The sequence below is a fragment of the Coregonus lavaretus genome, assembly GCF_964263955.1.
Source record: "Coregonus lavaretus genome assembly, contig: HAP1_SCAFFOLD_1631, whole genome shotgun sequence".
In the NCBI taxonomy this organism is placed as follows: Eukaryota; Metazoa; Chordata; class Actinopteri; order Salmoniformes; family Salmonidae; genus Coregonus; species Coregonus lavaretus.
Genome location: NW_028166119.1, coordinates 62770 through 80894, shown reverse-complemented (window position 1 = coordinate 80894; position 18125 = coordinate 62770). Strand labels below are relative to the sequence as shown.

Sequence of the window (18125 nt, the reverse complement as noted above, 5' to 3'; positions counted from 1 at the left end):
ATTTCGGAGTACTACTCTCCCGTTAATGTATTGTCTCGGCTACAGAGGCCCACGCTCGGGAGAGGTTCCGTCGCTGACGTGAGGAATGCCTGGGTCGGATAGACACCATGGGACCAAGAGGAAGCCGGAATCCAACAGTAGCATTGCCCTGCCGCCCCAAACAACGAGCGGCAACAGCGGGCTACACCAGCCCCTGGTCCTGCCTCATACCTCTGCAGGCAACATGACGAGCAAGGACGGTAACCTCCAGTCAAAGTCGTCAGTGCCATCTTCTTCCAAGCGCAAACGGCATAAATCAGCCAAACATGGACGTGAGTCCGAGGTGGCTCAGGGCCCTGGTTTTTCTGCCCTCACCTCCACAGCGCCTCCTTCCGTTAGCGCCGTGAAGCCGCTGGTAGAATATGACGACATAAGTTCCGATTCGGATACTTTTTCGGACGCACCTACTGCAAGGTCTGCTGAGAGAGGAGCTGGGGATCGGTTAGAACCTGTCCTAGATTATAGTAAAGGGGGGGTGGGCGGGGCTGTTGGTAGAGATGGTCGGGAACACAAGCACCGACACTCTCGCAAAAAGTCGAAGGATCCCAACAAAGTTAGAGACTCTGGGGAAGGGGGTCAGAGTACTAAGAAAAAAAGCAGCAAAGACCGTGAGAGAGGGAGTTCTGGAAAAGTCAAGGAGAAGGTGGCCTCCCTGTCCTCTGTAGCATCCCTGTCCTCTGGGTCACGACGTCAGGGTCAGCTGGAGGCTGACTTGGGGCCAAAGCGTGGAGAGTTGCCCCCCTCCTCCCAGGCCCAAACTGCAGCCAGTGTGGGAAGCACCACCTCCTCCTCCTCGTCATCTCGCAGCAAGGAGGGTGGTCGCTCCGGGAAGTCTCGCAAGGATAAGCAGCAGAAGCGAGAGGGACGGGAGGGGCGCGAGGGTCGGGGGGACGCAACCGCCAGCCAGAGCACCTCTGCCTCTCAGAAGGCCCGGACGGAGAGGAGCCAACGGAAGTCCTCAAAGAGCCACAAGTCCAGCCCTAAGGGCAAGGGGCAGCCTTCCTCGAGCAGGGGGAGCCCTCGCCGGAAGGCCCCAGCCCCAACACAGTCCCCCAGCCCCCCCAGGAGAGGGGGTAATGGAAGCCCCATGGTCAGTGGTTACAGCCAGGAGGTGGACAGCTACCACCACCAGAAACGCAGGCCGGCCCCACAGAGCCCCAGCCCCTACAGGGAGATGTCCAGGCGGAGCAGGCAGAGGTCAGACAGCCCCTACGCCAGCAGGCAGAGGTCTTCTAGCTATGAGAGAGACGACAGCCCCTACTCCAGGAGACGCTCCATCAGTCCCTATGGTAATCGCAGGTCCTCCAGTGCTAGCCCTATGTCCCGGTGAGTATTCTGGCCTGGCCCAGACACCTTCCATTCAGCCTGCCTCATATACACATTTACATTTATGCTAGTTGCGTAATATGTACCAAATCACACTCTATTCCCTTTATACAGCACTACTTTTGACCAGGCCCCATGAGACCCTGGTCAAAAGTAGTGGACTACAAAGGGAATATGGTGTCATTTGAGACAAAGCCTAATACTAACATGTAGCTATGCACTACTACTAGCCACCCAATCTCACTCGGTTATTCACTCACTGTATGCATGGCATGCACCTCCACACACAGAGGCATATTCACCAGTGCTACCTAACACACACATTGATTCTCACAAATGACCGAAGTGCATTTTTACTAAGGCTCCAAACGTGATAATGAACTGGTGTTGTTACTGTTGATGTTCTCATTACTGGAACAGGGCCAGGCCACTGGAGGAGACACCGGGTCCACTTTGACTGTTTCTACAGTTTGTTTGTTTTCTACTTCCTTTTCTCTGTGTGCTAAGGAAGTGCTTGTATTGTGTGTTTGTTAAAGATGCAATATGTAACTTTTTGGGCGACCTGACCAAATTCACATAGAAATGTGAGTTATAGATCTGCCATTCTCATTGAAAGCAAGTCTAATAAGCAGATCTGTTCTATGTGCGCTATTTCTATGCTTCCCGTGCTTAAGTTACATTTTTGAATCTTTTACTTTCGGTTTTGTACACCAGTTTCAAACAGCTGAAAATACAATATTTTGGGTTTTATACAATATATTTCACAGCGAGTTTAGTTGGTACAATGATGCATTGCTTGTTTTGTCACAAACGGAAATTAGGCAAACTATTAGAATTTTTGCAACCAGGAAATGGCGAAGAGATTCCTGCATATTGCACCTTTAAATCGTAAGTGGTCGAGACAGTGCTTTAGATAGCTGAGGATTGAGCCATGGGAACAGACGGTACCTGCAGCTTCCTCTCCTGTGCTCTTAGCCCCAGGGTGTTGGAACGGGAATGGCTAGGCCAGGTTGCAATGTCCTGCATGGGCTACTTAAAACTATAGTCAGGGAAGAGACATTGATTCTATGTTCAGATGTGTCTGTGTGACATGCAGGGCTGTTTCTGCCAGGGAGTTGTTGTCTCTTGCCATGTGGTGTAGAGGGGGAAGGGAAACCTATGTAAGTCAGGACAGGCATCACATGGGGCTCAGACAGACATGCAAGGCCTGTGTGCTCCAGGCTAGGGAAACCCTATGAGGGGCTGTGGTGGTCTTTGGAGCTGGAGAGGGCATGGGTTGGGGGGTAGACTACACTAGCCAGGGAGTGGGGTGACTGGCTAGGCCATGGCTTTCAACCCTGTTCCAGGAGAGTTACCCTCCTGTAAGTTTCCGCTCAAACCCCAGTTCTAACTAACCTGATCGAGCTTACCAACCAGCTAATTATTAGAATCAGGTACACCAGATTAGGGTTGGAGTGAAAACCTACAGGACAGTATCTCTCCAGGAACAGGGTTGGAGAGCCTTGGGCTAGGCTGTTGACATTCAGCCATTTTGATTTTGTGTCGCATCAGAGAGTGGACCTTGAGCTTCTGTTGGTGGGAGGGGGCGTAGCTGTAAGATAAAACTAGGCCCTCTGTCGTGATCGTTAAAAGGTTCTCTGCTGACAGTAGACTCTGCTGACAGTAGACTCTGCTGCTGGTGAATCATGTTGATGTAGTCAAGCCTGTAGCTAACTGTAGGCTATTTGTTTAGTCTAGCTAATTAACTTAATTTCCCAGTTCTTAACTCATAATAATCACATTTTAGATTTAGTTTGTAGTCTTTTATAAGTTTTCATGCTCAGGGACATATTAACTTGCTACTAGTTAATTTGTTTTCCTAACCCCTCAAACAAATTATTGAATCTGAATGTTGTCTCTGCAATTAAAGGGATACTTTGGGATTTTGGCAATGAGGCCCTTTATCATCTTCCCCAGAGTCAGATGAACTTGTGGATACCATTTTTTGTCTGCATGCACTTTGAAGGAAGTTGCCAACTAGCGCTAGCGCAATTGCTAACTAGCATTAACGTTAGCATTGGCTCGTGAAACTACCTCTAACTTCCTTCGTATTGGACATAAAAATGGTATAGATTAGTTTATCTGACTGCCAAAATCCTGAAGTATCCCTTTAAGTATGTTCAGAATCTTCATACTTTTCATCTTACATCTCCCACATTTTGAATAAGGGTTAATTGATTGTTATCAAAGTATGTGTGGTGATGAGGTGTTTGAATGTATGTCCCAAAGCTATTTGGCCTAATGCCAGAGGAATGTTGAGGTTAACCCACAAGACAGTGAACTTCTGGAGGAAGTTTGTACACACAGTGCTTTAGTCTGAACTTAAAGTAGCCAAAGGTTGTCCTCCAGACTAACCACCTTTTATGTTTGTATGCTGACTAAGGGAATGGGAAGTGTAGCTCATATGGAAGAAGACATAACTCAGTTTATGTGTAAAAGGCGTCAGTGTGCTATCTTAGCAAATAGCACTCCCTCTCTGAACTTGCCTCTAACTGGGCTTGAACCAGGGTCCTGCCTCGCCAAAACACGTGACCGCCAGTTGATAACTTATGAACCAGTTGAGCTATAGAAAATGATCCAATTCGATAGCACCATTGGTGAAATGTCAAGCTAGCTGTGAAGTGAGCTTGCCACATGGTCTTATCTCATTATATAAACATAACAAATGTTTGGTAGTTATCATTTTCCATGACATGTGCCATGTGTTGTTTTTATTAACACATTTCTTAATACACAAGTGCACAATGCCCCAGTAATGTCAAATGGCCTCCTCCCTTCTTCTAGTTCCTCTTTCTTGGTGCCCCCTCCGAACTTAGAAAGAGAACTTGCAGCCAACAAGAAATTATTGTTTTCCTAACATCTCGTCTCTCTCTCCAGGCGCTCAGTTCGCTCCCGGAGTCGTTCGCCACCTTTCTCCTCTTCCCATCGCTCCTCCTCTCGCTCTCGCAACAAGAAGCATTCGTCCTCTGCTGGGGGGGCTGGGGGTGGCGGGTCTCACAGCAGCCGGCCCACCAGCCGCTCCCCACCCTCCTCCCGCCTGCCACTCAACTCCAGCCTGGGGGCGGAGCTTAGCCGGAGGAAGAAGGAGCGCCAGGCTGCGGTGGCTGCAGCTCGCCCCCCCTCCCCTCCACCTTCCTCACGCAAGACCAAGGGGTCCACTTCACGCCCCCCTAAAGCTGAGCCCGAGAGAGCACTTGAGAGAGACTCTGTCCAAGCCGCGGACCTCCAGCCTCCACCCAGTGCACCCCAGCCACAGGACACTCTTGTTGGGGAAGAACACGGCTCTGCATCTCCACCCTCCACCTTCTCATCTCCTGCACCCCCTCTGCCCCCCGGTCAGACGACCCCACTGCCCCCACCTCCTCTGCCCTCCACACCTGTCACCCAACTTCAGCCACCTACACCCCAGGGCCAGACAGAGGCCAGCCTCCCACCCTCCACAGCCCTCTCCTCCTCCTCCTTGTCGTCCCCCCAGTCCAAATCTCCTGCCCCCATGCCCACACGCAGCCCTGCCCGCCTGACACCCATCCACAAGACCTCCACTCTGCCCCCCCTGCCTTTACCACCCATGCTAATGGGAGACTGTCAGGACAGGTGAGCCATGGAACGCACATACACACACACACACACACTCCACTCCCCAGTGCTGTTGCTTGGCAAGCGGGTAGTCATCATCACAACAGTTATTAGGCCTATACTGTAGGCTCAGGTTTCACCCAACAGTCAGTCACACACATGCCTGCAGTGCAGTACTGGAATTCTGAACAGATTCCCTGACTGCTCTGTATGCCTATGCTTTAGCTACCATTAGACCATGAGTATGTCAAGTAGTCAAAACAGGCCTACTCGGGACTTAAAAATAATCACTAACTCCTTGCAGCCTTGTCAAATTCAGTGCTTCCTCTACAGTGGACTGCACTGGCCAAAATGTCTGCCACAGTGAAACTGTAGTTCATGGGCCCCACATCCCTTTGTCATGCTATTTGGGGATACATTTGTGCTACAGACATATAAGGAAAATAAAATTCAAACTCACTAGAAAAACAACGATGCGCTGGAGTAATGAAATTGTTTCTTTTTCTCTCCTTCCTTCTCTACCTTCAATCTCTCTCTCTCCCTATCTCCCTCTCTACCTCCATCAGTCCGAAGAAGTCCACTCCTCCTCAGAGGTCTTCCAGGAAGGAGAAGGAGATGCGGAGTCGGCCGTCTCTGATTGATCTCCCGCTGCCCCCGACGCTGGCCGGAGGAGACCCCTCGCCCCCTCAGTCCCCCGTCCACAGAGCTCCACCTCCACCCCAGTCCGCCCTCAAGAAGAGACCAAAGTGAGTTCCTATCTGCTCAACCTAACCTTCTACTTCTTTTCAATCCCCCCAAACCACTGAACTCTAATAGTCTTTTACACAGCTCTCCTCTCCCACCGCAGCCTCTTTTCTTTCAACAAAAATAAAAAATAAGCATAAGATAGTACAAAGTTATCATCAAGGGCTTATTCAGTGAGGTAAAACGTTTCCTAATAGCAAGTCTCCTCTGCTCTCTCTAGGTTTTGCTGTCCACGCTATGGCGAACGCAAACAGACACAGAGCGACTGGGGCAAACGCTGCGTGGACAAGTTTGACATCATCGGCATTATCGGAGAGGGCACCTACGGCCAGGTGTACAAGGCCAAGGACAAAGACACCGGTGAGAGCCCCGTGTGGCCTTTCACTGACATACCTGTGTTTCATTGTTCTTGAGAGAGGCACAAATCAGAGAGGCCCTTGCTCCAACCTCCTGCTTCTGTGTGTCTGTCGGAGGAATTGGATTAAAGCAGAAGACACATTTCCATTGGGCATCCGTGTACATTGGACAAATGTATTTTATATAGCACATTTATTACACTTTTAAACAGGACAATCAACAGAGATGTTTTCATCCACCCCCTACATTGGACAATGAAGTGATCTGTAATGTTCATCTTGTTCTCCTGTCCTCCAGGTGAGCTGGTGGCTCTGAAGAAGGTGCGTCTGGACAATGAGAAGGAGGGCTTCCCCATCACGGCCATCAGAGAGATCAAGATCCTCCGCCAGCTCAACCACCGCAGCGTGGTCAACATGAAGGAGATAGTCACAGACAAACAGGATGCACTGGACTTCAAGAAGGACAAAGGTGTGTGGAAGGGGGACTGTGTGTGTGTGGGGTTTGATCTTGGTGCATGAGCCAGCCATGTCTGCCTGTATGCGTGTGAATGCGCATCCTCCTAACCCCTCCCTGTCCCGTCAGGTGCCTTCTACCTGGTGTTTGAATACATGGACCATGACCTGATGGGTCTGCTGGAGTCAGGGCTGTGTCAGTTCTCCCAGGAACACGTGAGGAGCTTCATGAGACAGCTGATGGAGGGACTGGATTACTGCCACAAGAAGAACTTCCTCCACAGAGACATCAAGTGCTCCAACATACTGCTTAACAACAGGTACTAGTGTTGCACGGTGGATCGGTACCACGGTAATATCACGGTACCAAAATGTCATGATACTTATGATACCAACATTTTAGAATACTGTAGTACCGTTTCGAATGATACAACTGAATTTTTCAGCCCAACCGATCTAAAGAACCTGCTGGCGCCTGTTATGAAATGTTTATAAAGTCAGTTTGGTTTATAAATTCAGTTGAATTTAAGCAACAGTCACTAGTCTCTTGTATGCGCAGGTCCAATAGTGTCCACTTCACTTTCATGCGCATATCACTTGTGGCAGCTGTAATCAGCCAGCCGCATCCCCTACCATCCCTCACTCACCTGCTTCTCTCTGTCCGCTCTTCATGCGCATCTATTCCTCCGTTCGTTTTTTAAAATATAATTTAGCCATGATGGCGAGCGGGGATGCAGACCCCGATGAGTCTTCTGTTGTTAGATGTGTACATTTGTTACATTGGAGCAGTGCGCAGAGCGAGTAATGTTAATACAATGTGTAATTTTATTGCCTGTTATAACCAAGAGCACAGGCCAGTCTGAGTAGACTTTGCAAGTTCACTGTCATACAGCCTCTGAGTGTCAGAGAGGGGAAATGCAGCACTGCTTCACAACAGGCATGCTTGACAGCAAAGAGGATGGCTTGTCTCTAGCCTAAACTGCTCAAAAGAAATATGACCCATATTACCGGAGATGCATTTTTAAATGTCGGGATTCGTGTGCATTTTTAATTTCACAAACCGTGTCGCGGGCCGTTTTAAACTAGTCCTGGATCGCTAATTATTGGTTTGATAACAAACAACGTTGTTCAGTCATGTTACCTAGCTGGCTAACAACCTGGTAACGTCACAGTAGGTCTAGTCAAATTTGATTGGCCCAGGAAGAAAGGAAAGGGTTTCCTACTCATGAGATGTGCTTCAAAGGTAGGGTTCATATAGGTCTAGGAAGCCTAAACTATATCACAAAATCTATTTCTCCTTATATTCTGTTTGGTGCCTAACGTTTTAACAGTTGGGAGCAGTGTGTGTTTTTGTGGGAGAGAGAGTGGTGTGTGTGTGTGTGTGTATGAGAGAGGGAGACTGAGAGAGTGTGTAAGGGAGGGAGTGTGTGTCTGTGTTAACTGAAGATTAAAGGTTTCATGCAGTGTTTTCCCCTTAGTGCTACAATGACATGCAGATCATAATGCTATTCCTTCCTCCCACTCCTCCAGCCAAAGCACATGTAGGCCTTTGCAAATATGAGCAAATCGGCCATTCTATGCAGAATTCTATTATACACTGAACAGAGTGAAGTTAAATTCAATGTGTTATATTGGGTAGAAGTGTGAATTTCAGTAACAGGTTTTTGTCGTATAGTTAGTAAAATGTTGGTATCGTGACAACGGTAAAACAGGTTCACAAGGAGGAGGGAACAGTGTTTCTCCGTCCATGGGCCGGTCCGTGAGATGTTGCTGGCTGGTCGCTGAGATGGTTCACTGTCCATTAATTTATACAGTTCTACAGTGCTAGTTTTAAAGGTAGACTCAGCGAGATGACGTTGCCACGAGCAACACTGCAGATAATGAGATTAGTGGTGCAAGACTTTGCTCTCACACAGTCACACAGAGTATCTGCTCATGTGCACAGGTGCACTTCAAGCTGCTACAATGTGGTATCTACGGGACCAAAACAGCGAAGAAGTTCAGCCTCGCGCTTCAACGCTCTTAGTTGTTGTGGAAATTGACCCACTACTGCTGTTTACTTTGTACGTCTACGTCGTCTCACTGAGTCTACCTTTTAATGTAAGCAGTTCCCCAAGGAGGGAAAGCATAGCTTTGCCGGTCCCTGGTATAAAAAAAATGGACTCACTAACCTAGAATGTTATGGTAATAGCAACAGTAGTAGTTTGTGTGGTTTTAGTAGTGAGGACAGGGAGTACAGGGGTTGTTTTTAAAATGATTGTTGTAGCTAAAGTAGGATTGGGTTTTTCCTTTGATTGGTGCTTTCAATGTGCAACATTCTACCATGGGAATTCAAATGCCCTTTCCTCTGCCTTTCTGTTTTGATTGAATTATTCACTTCTGTAGTTAGGGTTGTATAAGTTAACAGCTGTAGAATGTAATAAGTTGTCTTGTTATTGAGCTTGATTCTCTGTCTCTAACCACACACTTCTTTATCTCTCTCTCCTTGTGCAGTGGTCAGATCAAACTGGCTGACTTTGGTTTGGCCCGCCTCTACAACTCAGAGGAAAGGTGAGACTTGGATTTCTCAAGTTGCTTTGGAGCAACGATGACATCATCATGTGTTTATAAGTACATGAAGTCAGAGGTCCTTCCTGTCTCTGGTTCAATCCTTTTAAACTGTGACCCTCACACTGGCTTTTTCTCATTTGGGCAAAAGCCCGTCCTCCACCCTCTCTCCGCTCTCCTCTGTGACCCGGAAACCGATAAGTGGTCGATGAAATGTCAATTCCTCGATAGCCACCTTTCATGAGGTAGTCATGTATCTTACAAGAGTCCTTCACGGAAGAGTTTTGATATCTGCCACACCCCCTTTGAATCAGCTTTTGTTTTGTCTGAGGAGAAACGCATGCACACAAACAATATGTTACTTATCTTTTTATCTATAAAATGTCTTGCACAACTAACTTAATTTGTTTATCACTTTACACATTTATTTTGGGATCCACCCCTGTAAACGTAATTTGCCTGATGATGCGCGAGTGGAAGAGGCACATTTTTGTCCACATTCCCTCTCCTCGATTCCCTTTGACCTTTTTCCAAAAGAAGGCGAGAGAGAACGGAGGAGAGGACGCGGGAGTTGAGCAAATCCAATTGAGAAAAGGCCTCCGTTGCCATGGCAGTCTGAATGAAAAAACCTATTCTAATGATTCCCCACTAGGTGGTGCTGTGTCCTGTATTAAGAGGTTCTCCCTCCGTCAGAGCCCATTGTTGAGAGATGAAGTGTGGGGGTTTGAGCACTGGAGGGCATAGTAGGGGTACTGTATCTGTGTGTTATATCTGAATGTCCCCTTCCCTGCTCCCTCCAGTCGACCCTACACTAATAAAGTAATCACTCTATGGTACCGCCCCCCTGAGCTCCTCCTGGGAGAGGAGAGGTACTCTCCAGCCATTGACGTCTGGAGCTGCGGGTTAGTACACACACACCTTGCCCACACACACACACACTGTCATGCACCTGGACACTGATTCTGTACATGCCCAAGAACACTCATTCCCTATTTGTTAACAGAGGTTTATTGGTGCACAAACATTTCATTCACACATATTCTCCAATCAAACATGCTCTATGTAGGAAAACAGATTGCACTTACCTTATTGTTCCATATGGTGTCACTATAAAACTGCCATATCATTTTGACTGAAGTAGTCGGAGCTCTGAACCTAAGGATTGGCAAAGAATGATCACTCTTAACAAATCCAAGTCGCCAACATTGTCCATTGACTGTTTGTGCACAGGTGTATTCTGGGAGAACTGTTCACTAAGAAGCCGATCTTCCAGGCCAATCAGGAGCTGCTGCAGTTAGAGTTGATCAGGTATGCTGCTGTTGCCCCCTACTGCCTGGAAGACTGCAACTCAACATTAAAATCCTGTCTGACATGGCAACCTATTTCCTATATGACATGGCAACCTATTTCCTATATAGCAGCCATATTCAACAGGCGTACTGCAGTCCAGACTCAGAACGAGGTCAATACGGACCGTGGGTCTTGACTTTTGTTTGTTTTTGGAACTCAGTTGGGCTTTCAACTTACTGCTGTCGAATGCAATTTCTAAATTTAGAAGTGCATGGGCAGTTTAACTCTTATGTCATTCACTGACAGATCTTAGAGTTATTTTTAACTGAAATGTCCAATTGATCAACTAGCCCATGTTAGATAGATAGGTAAGTTAGGCTAACCAGCTACCTACATCTTGTAGTTATCATGGCCAAATGGTGCCCAGGGGCCTCGAACCCCAGGGATCCCCCATTTTAGATTTTGTTGAGTCACTCAGGTATCATATGAACACACATAAGAAATGGTGAAATGTGTAGAATTGCAGGTAATTAGCTTATAAAAAGAATGTTCTCTCCGCCAAAAAGAGGAGTGTGAAGCCTTTGGGGTCGCATGGGTTGCGAGGTGGGGGTTTGTTACTACGCCGATAAATGACAATACCCATCCGGACCTTTGCCACCTAGGAAATGTGTGTGACTGGACCTTCTCAAATAGTAGTTCCCTTGCTATATAGTGCACTACTTTTGACCAGAGCTCTAGGGGCCTTGGTCAAAAGTAGTGCACTATATAGGGAATAGGGTGCCATTTGGGATACAGACCATTTTTACCAAAGCTCTAACTCTCTCCTTCTCTGTCTCAGTCGTCTGTGTGGGAGCCCCTGTCCCGCTGCCTGGCCTGACGTCATCAAGCTGCCCTACTTCAACACCATGAAGCCCAAGAAACAGTACCGCCGACGGCTACGCGAGGAGTTTGCCTTGTATGTAACATGACATACAATCCGTGGGATTTTCTTGTTCTTTCATCAATCTGATAGTTGTGGCAGTACATCAGTTGTTGATGCTATTTGTTTGACTCGCACTCTCTAATTTCACACTCTCTCTCGCGCTCTCTGTCAGTCTGCCTGCCCAGGCCCTGGACCTGCTGGACCGCATGTTGACCCTTGACCCAGCGCGGCGCTGCACGGCTGAACAGGCCCTCAATAGTGACTTCCTGTGTAACGTGGAGCCCAGCAAGATGTCCCCGCCCAAGTGAGGGCCTTGTCTTTGGCCTGTCCTTTCCTGGGCCCAATACATCTATCTAGAGAACACCCTTGAACTATCCACTACCATACTCCAACACCCCTCTCGCTTTCTTTCCCGTCCATCTACCTTTACTTCTCTTTCTGTTTCTCTCCCTCATGCTTTCACCACTCTGTTTTTGCCTCTGTATCTTACTCTCTCTCTCTTTCTCCAGTCTTCCTCACTGGCAGGACTGCCACGAGCTGTGGAGTAAGAAACGACGGCGCCAGCGTCAGAGCGGGCTGCCCGAGGATGTGCCTGTGCCCAAAGTGCCCCGTAAGGACCCCTCGGGGGCTCCCAGTGGAGAGAACAGCCGGCCACAAGCCAGCCCAGCTGGAGCCCCGCCCCCTCCTCCTGGAAGACCACCCTCCTCAGCTATCTCAGCCAATGAGCTAGCAGGTCAGGCAGACACAGTAGTCACAGTTCACTACTATAGAAGAACATACCCTTACCAAATGTCTCCTTGGTTAGATAGTGGCTGAACAGGTTGTTGTAAGTCTATAATGTGAACACGTTGTCTCCATACACTCTCAGCAGGCTGCTGTCTACATTATGTGTGACCATTGTCTCTCTCCCATCAGGTCTGGGTGCTGCAGCGGAGCAGCTGAACCAGACCGAGCTGGCTGTACTGTTGAACCTGCTGCAGAGACAGACAGACCTCAGCCTGCCCCAGATGGCCCAGCTTCTCAACGTCTCCTCCAACCCAGAGAGCCAGCAGCAGCTAGAGACCCTTAGCCAGTCCCTGTCTGCCCTGACCGAGGCCTCCCACCACCGGGGGGCCTCAGAGGACCAGGGTCCGGCTAGGTCCCAGCCCCCCGAACCTCCCCCAGAGCCCCAGGAGCCCTCCCCGCACCACGGCGAGCCGTCTCTCAGCCAGGACGACCAGGCCAACCTCCTGGCCATCCTATTGGGCCAGCTCATCAAGCCGCTGGCTGAGGGGGTGGAGCAAGGCGACGAGAGCAATGGCGTCCAATCAGAGGAGGCAGTGACACGCGGTTCGTCCGCCTCCACTGCTGACCGCAAGGGCAAGTCTGGGTTCAGTCTCTAGGGGGCGGGGCAGAGAGCACTGGGTCAGGGGGATCTCACAGGGGACTGGTGGACGAGGGGGAGGAGACTGGGCGGAGGGTGACGCCCCGTCATAGTTTCCCTGTCATGGTGCGGATCTTGTCATCAATTCTTTTTCTGCTTCCCATAAAGCAGTTGTAAATTCCTTTATAAACGAGATGAAAGATATTAACTTAATGGTAAATCGTAAGAAAGATTCCACGGTTACTTTAAATATTTTTTGAGGAAGATTAGTTTTATGTTGTGTCTAGACCCACCACCTCTCCCCCCTCCTCTCACCAACAGTCCACCCCCCTACCCACCTTTTGTCTGTCTCACCCATCTCCCACTTCAAAGGCTACTTTCACTCACTCAGTCACACATAGGTGGAAACATACCATACATGAAGTTGGCAAGTCCTCAAGATGTCTGACCAGAGAGTGGCTTCGGACGGCCTAGGTCACATGGACTGGGCTTTGGGCACAAGGACTTTTCTCATTGGTGTGAATGTAAACCAAGAGAAGGTGTGTAGTGTTACAGCATTAGAAAGAAAATGGTTCACACTGCACGCTCCCCTCCACCCTTTCACTCCTGCCTCTCTTTATCACTCTGTTTTCTTTTCCTTCGTATTTCTTTTCCCATTTCCTCTTTCTCTCTCATTTTTCCATTTGTTAAAGCAGGTTTCTTGGATTGTTCTTCCTTCCATAAAAATATATTGATTTAAAACCAGTCTGTAATGTCAACATTTTTATGAAGAAAGTCTAATAAATTATCAAGCAAAAATAAATGTTTTGAACCTTAGACTTCACCTGCATGTCTTTCTTATAACTTTTATTTAAATTACACATTTTAATTTTATTTTTGTATGTTGTCTTTTACATTAGACCTCAATCATCCAACGCTAGTAAAGCGTTCTCCTCTGTAGTCTGTCTATCTGTAGTCACCCTGCTGTTGGCACTTATAGCAACAACCCTGTTGCCTAGGAAACAATGGTAGCAGCAGTGTTGCCCGGTAGCCATGACAGCAGACTGAGAAGGCATCTCTTTCTCTCTCAGCTTTATGGCCTGCATGGAGCTTTACGTACCTCACTCCCTGTAGTGTCATCCCCTCCCCAAACCTCATATTTTACCCCTTCCAGTCCATAATAATCCATGAGCCCTTATCTCCATGTTCGTATTGTTGTTGAAATATAACTGAGTGTCTGTCAGGTTTGAACAAACCCTAAGGTGAGCATCCCCCTCTACTATGTAAAGCGCTTTGGGTGTCTCGAAAAGCACTATTTAAGTCAAAGTTATTATTATTACTATAAACACCCCCCATGTCCTGAGTCTTTCTTTCGTTGTGCACATAATGTGTGAATAAATGTTATATTGATTATTTAGGCCACCATGAGGTCTTTTGATATTTCACCATCTCTCAACATTTCAACCTGTCTGTCTTCAACATTTTATTACCCTTTAAACACCTACGTAATGATTTTATAACATAACATACCAGTAACCATTAACCAAGAGGGGAGAAATAACATAGGTGACACACTTCCAGATTAAGTTAATCAACATTTATCCTAGTCACATACTTGTGGTATTTAGTAGCATTATCAACCTATGACACCTACACCTTTTACTCATGCAATTCTACAGTAGCCTATTGAAAACATTTATCATACTGAAACTACGTTGTTGATTGGATGGTGAGGATCCAGCAGTAGGAACGGTACATGCTCTCCCTCTGCTGGCCAAGGTGGGAGATACAGCTGTACGTTGTCTAGACCCCACCCACAAACACTTACCCGGTTCTCTGGGACATTTCGCTAAAGGAAATTGAATAAAAATGCGTCTAGTATAGATTATGGCACAAATGTCCAGGTGAAATCTCACTGTAACTGTGTGTGTGCTTTGTGTTGACTGTCTTGTTTTCTCTGACCCCCCCCCCCCCCCCCCCCCCCCCCAGACTGTGCAATCACCAAGCGGAAGCAGCAGATCGGAACAAATCAGGTCCCTCCATCCTCCGAGCGACGTCCCCCCTCTCCGCCTGGCCCTCCCCCCTCAGCCCTCTTCCTCCCTGGCCAGCAGCAGCCCAGCTCTGAACCCCAGCCCGGGCCTGGTCAGGACATCAGCCCAGCGGTGGCAGCCGCCCTGCTGCAGCTCATCTCCCAGCAGGACCCAGAAGCCGGGGCCCCCCAGCGCAGCAGGGACCACTCCCCCGCCGTGGGCACCCCTGTCCGGGGACAGCCATCCCCTGCCTGGACGACTGACTCCCCTAAACCCTCCCCTGCCAGAGAGCTTCCTACTGGCATGGAACCCGCTGCCTCTGCTATCGCAGCACAGTTCCCCAAGGACCAGGACCTCCGCTTTGCCCACAGGACCGCTCGCTGATCGCTGGGTAGGCCTGTTTAGAGACCTGGGCTACAGTGGGCCGACCTACAGGGACAGGAGCCAGGGACATCTACTGTACTGATAATGATGATACTATAGACCAGTCTCTCTAGGTGAGAAGAGCAGCTCACCTGAGCAGGTTGTGTATATTGGAAGATGTGAGGTAGATGGTTGTGAGATTGTTAGTCTGGAGGAAAGAGCAGGCCTTTGGGTCTGGATATTTGGAGGATGTTATTGTGAAGACGGACGGTGTTGGTTTGGCTAAAGGACAAACTTAGCCCCACTCTGGACGGACGGACAGACAGACAGACAGACAGACTGGGGTTGGGCCTTGGTGAGGATTCTAGACCTGGGGGTGGGACAAACTTCCACACCCTTCAATCACTAACACTGCCCCTCCTCCTGTACCTCCTGACTTGTTGAAGAAGTTGGTTCCAAACGAGTTCCACACATGGAATGTGATCAGCTGTGATTTCGTTTTGTTTAATTCGCAAATCAAATGATTGTTATGTCTACTGCAGTGCCCTCTAACGATTAAGGCTATCAGTGGGTTTTGGAGTCTGGTGTCATCACTAATCTTCATCTGCAGTTGAATGGGTTGGGGTTGGTGTCTGCTACGTATGACACCGGTGGAACAAAGAACCAGTCTGAAATGTAGAGGTGGTTGACTGGGGAACAATGGGGGTACAGATGAAAAACACTGGGATTGAGAGTGCGTTAACTACTAACTCAGTCTCATCATGCTTGCTGGCTCCTGACTTTCGACCTTGTGCCTCCTTTGTGACCTTAGCGACCCCTGAATGATCTTTTCCCACAGGGAAGAGTTGGGTTGTTTTCTTCTGTTCTGGAAGGCACATTAACAAGAGAAGGCATGGCTCAACATTAATTGGGATACCTTGTGTGTTTATTTCTTTGGCCAAAGGTACTGTAAAATTAGGTATTTGGATCTCAGTCCTATCTCACCTTGCTGTCTCTCTCGCTCTATCTATGTATGTCAGCCTCAGTCAGCTTTCCCATGTAGAAATGAAAATGTTCATTCTCGAACGCTATCTCTCTAGTAACAGGTACATGTGCCTCTAACCCTTATACTCCCTTTGCTACACATTTACAGAAAACACAAATTCTGACACTGTCTCATGAACTGCTCCTCTATACTCAGTCACTAGTCTTTCATTGACCCTCTGGTCACAGCTAGCAAGCCGGTCACCCAACCCCATAGCGACTGGACACATACACCTCTCCAAAGCTTTCCCTGACAGTCTCTGATAGCCTTGTCTTATCTCTTGCCTCCCTGTCTAACTCTGTGCGGCAAATATGTTTTTGTGTGATTTATTTTCTACTTTAAAGACAAAGTTACATGTTAAAAAGATGGTCCATGGTTTTGTTTCCTTTGCTATGTTTTGGTAAGGGAGAAATTGGGAAGAGATCTGACTTTGGGTTTCATGTTACCATGTGACTGTAAAATATGATATTTTGTAATATGTGTTTTCTCCGTTCAATTTATTAAAGGAAATCATGCGACCAGAAAGTTTTTGTAATGTTCTTGATTCTCTTGTGATGTACACTGAGTATACCAAACATTAGGAACACCTTCCTAATATTGAGTTGCACCCCTTTTGCCCTCAGAACAGCCTCAATTAGTCAGGGCATGGACTCTACAAGGTGTCAAAAGTGTTCCACAGGGATGCTGGCCCATGTTGACTCCAATGTTTCCCAGAGCTGTGTCAAGTTGGGTGGATGTCCTTTGGGTGGTGGACCATTCTTGATACACACGGGAAACTGTTGAGCATGAAAAACCCAGCAGCTTTGCAGTTCTTGACACAAACCGGTGCGCCTGGCACTTACTACCATACCCTGTTAAAGGCACTTAAATGTTTTGTCTTGCCTATTCACCCTCTGAATGGCACACATACACAATCCATGTCTGAATTGTCTCAAGGCTTAAAAATCCTTCTTTAACCGGTCTCCTCCCCTTCACCTACGCTGATTGAAGTGGATTTAACAACTGACATCAATAAAGGATCATAGCGTTTACCTGGATTCACCTGGTCAGTCTATAACATGGAAAGAGCAGGTGTTCTTAATGTTTTGTACCCTCAGTGTATTTTGCATGTGTGTTAGAATTCACCCAAACGAGGGCACTACGTTCATCCACCTCTGGCCTGCTAGCTCCCCTACCTCTACGGAAGCACAGTTCCCGCTCAGCCCAGTCAAAGCATTTCGCTGCTCTGGCACCCCAATGGTGGAATAAGCTCCCCCACGACAGCGGAGTCACTGACCACCTTCCCACTTGAAACCCTACCACTTTAAGGAATACCTGGAATAGTATAAGTAATCCTTCGACCCCCCCCCCCCCCCCCCCCCCATAAAAAAAAGAAGAAAAGTGGTTGTCCCACTGGCTATAAGTTGAATGCACCAATTTGTAAGTCGCTCTGGATAAGAGCGTCTACTAAATGTTGTAAATGTAAAATTCAGAATGGCCACTAGGTGGCACATTGAGTCATCTTTCTCACAAATGTTATCTCTCACTTTCTCTCTCACACACACACAGGGCGGCTGGAAAACGTGTGGCAAGGCAGAATTTGCCCCAGGACCTTTCAATCAGGTGTGGCAGCGCCACTACTTTTGATTTAGTTTAATAAAATCTATTGACGCACATTTTTAAAAAGAGGGGCAAAGTACTTTATTTGTTTTTACAGATTTGCCCACTCGTGCACAATTTCTGTCCTTCACATCAAGTGCTGCTGCAGGCTCTAAGCGTGTCTTGACCAATCAGTTTACGGAAATCGCAGTTCGCGCGGGCCGGGCTCAACGCTCTACACTTTCCTCCGGTATTTATTTAGAAAGCGTCATAACACACTCCAGACAGACACAAGCAAACCCTCATGCATAAATGTAGCAGCATTAGTGATCTGACATGCTTTATTGGATGGAAACTAGATAATTTTTCAGTCTGATCAACTGTATGCTACTAACAGCAGCTGTCCCTCTGGCCAGGGTAAAAACAAAAAAGCGGTAGCGTTAACCTTGTGCGTGTATAGCCCATTATGTTTGTGAGAAAATGTGAATGGATCAAA

The 18125-nt window shown here is 47.8% G+C and overlaps 1 protein-coding gene across 1 annotated transcript; it reads left to right on the top strand.

Annotated features, from left to right (window-relative positions):
• LOC311115042 (uncharacterized protein) lies at window positions 1-17081 on the top strand. Its single transcript, XM_084190255.1, has 14 exons — window positions 1-1365; window positions 4282-4998; window positions 5547-5726; window positions 5945-6084; window positions 6379-6549; window positions 6664-6853; window positions 9027-9083; window positions 9881-9982; window positions 10311-10388; window positions 11209-11325; window positions 11465-11596; window positions 11802-12025; window positions 12208-12651; window positions 14624-17081. Exons 1-14 carry the CDS (start codon window positions 86-88, stop codon window positions 15046-15048), a joined length of 4257 nt encoding a protein of 1418 aa, XP_084046381.1. The 5' UTR covers window positions 1-85; the 3' UTR covers window positions 15049-17081.
• Window positions 17082-18125: the final 1044 nt, after the last annotated feature.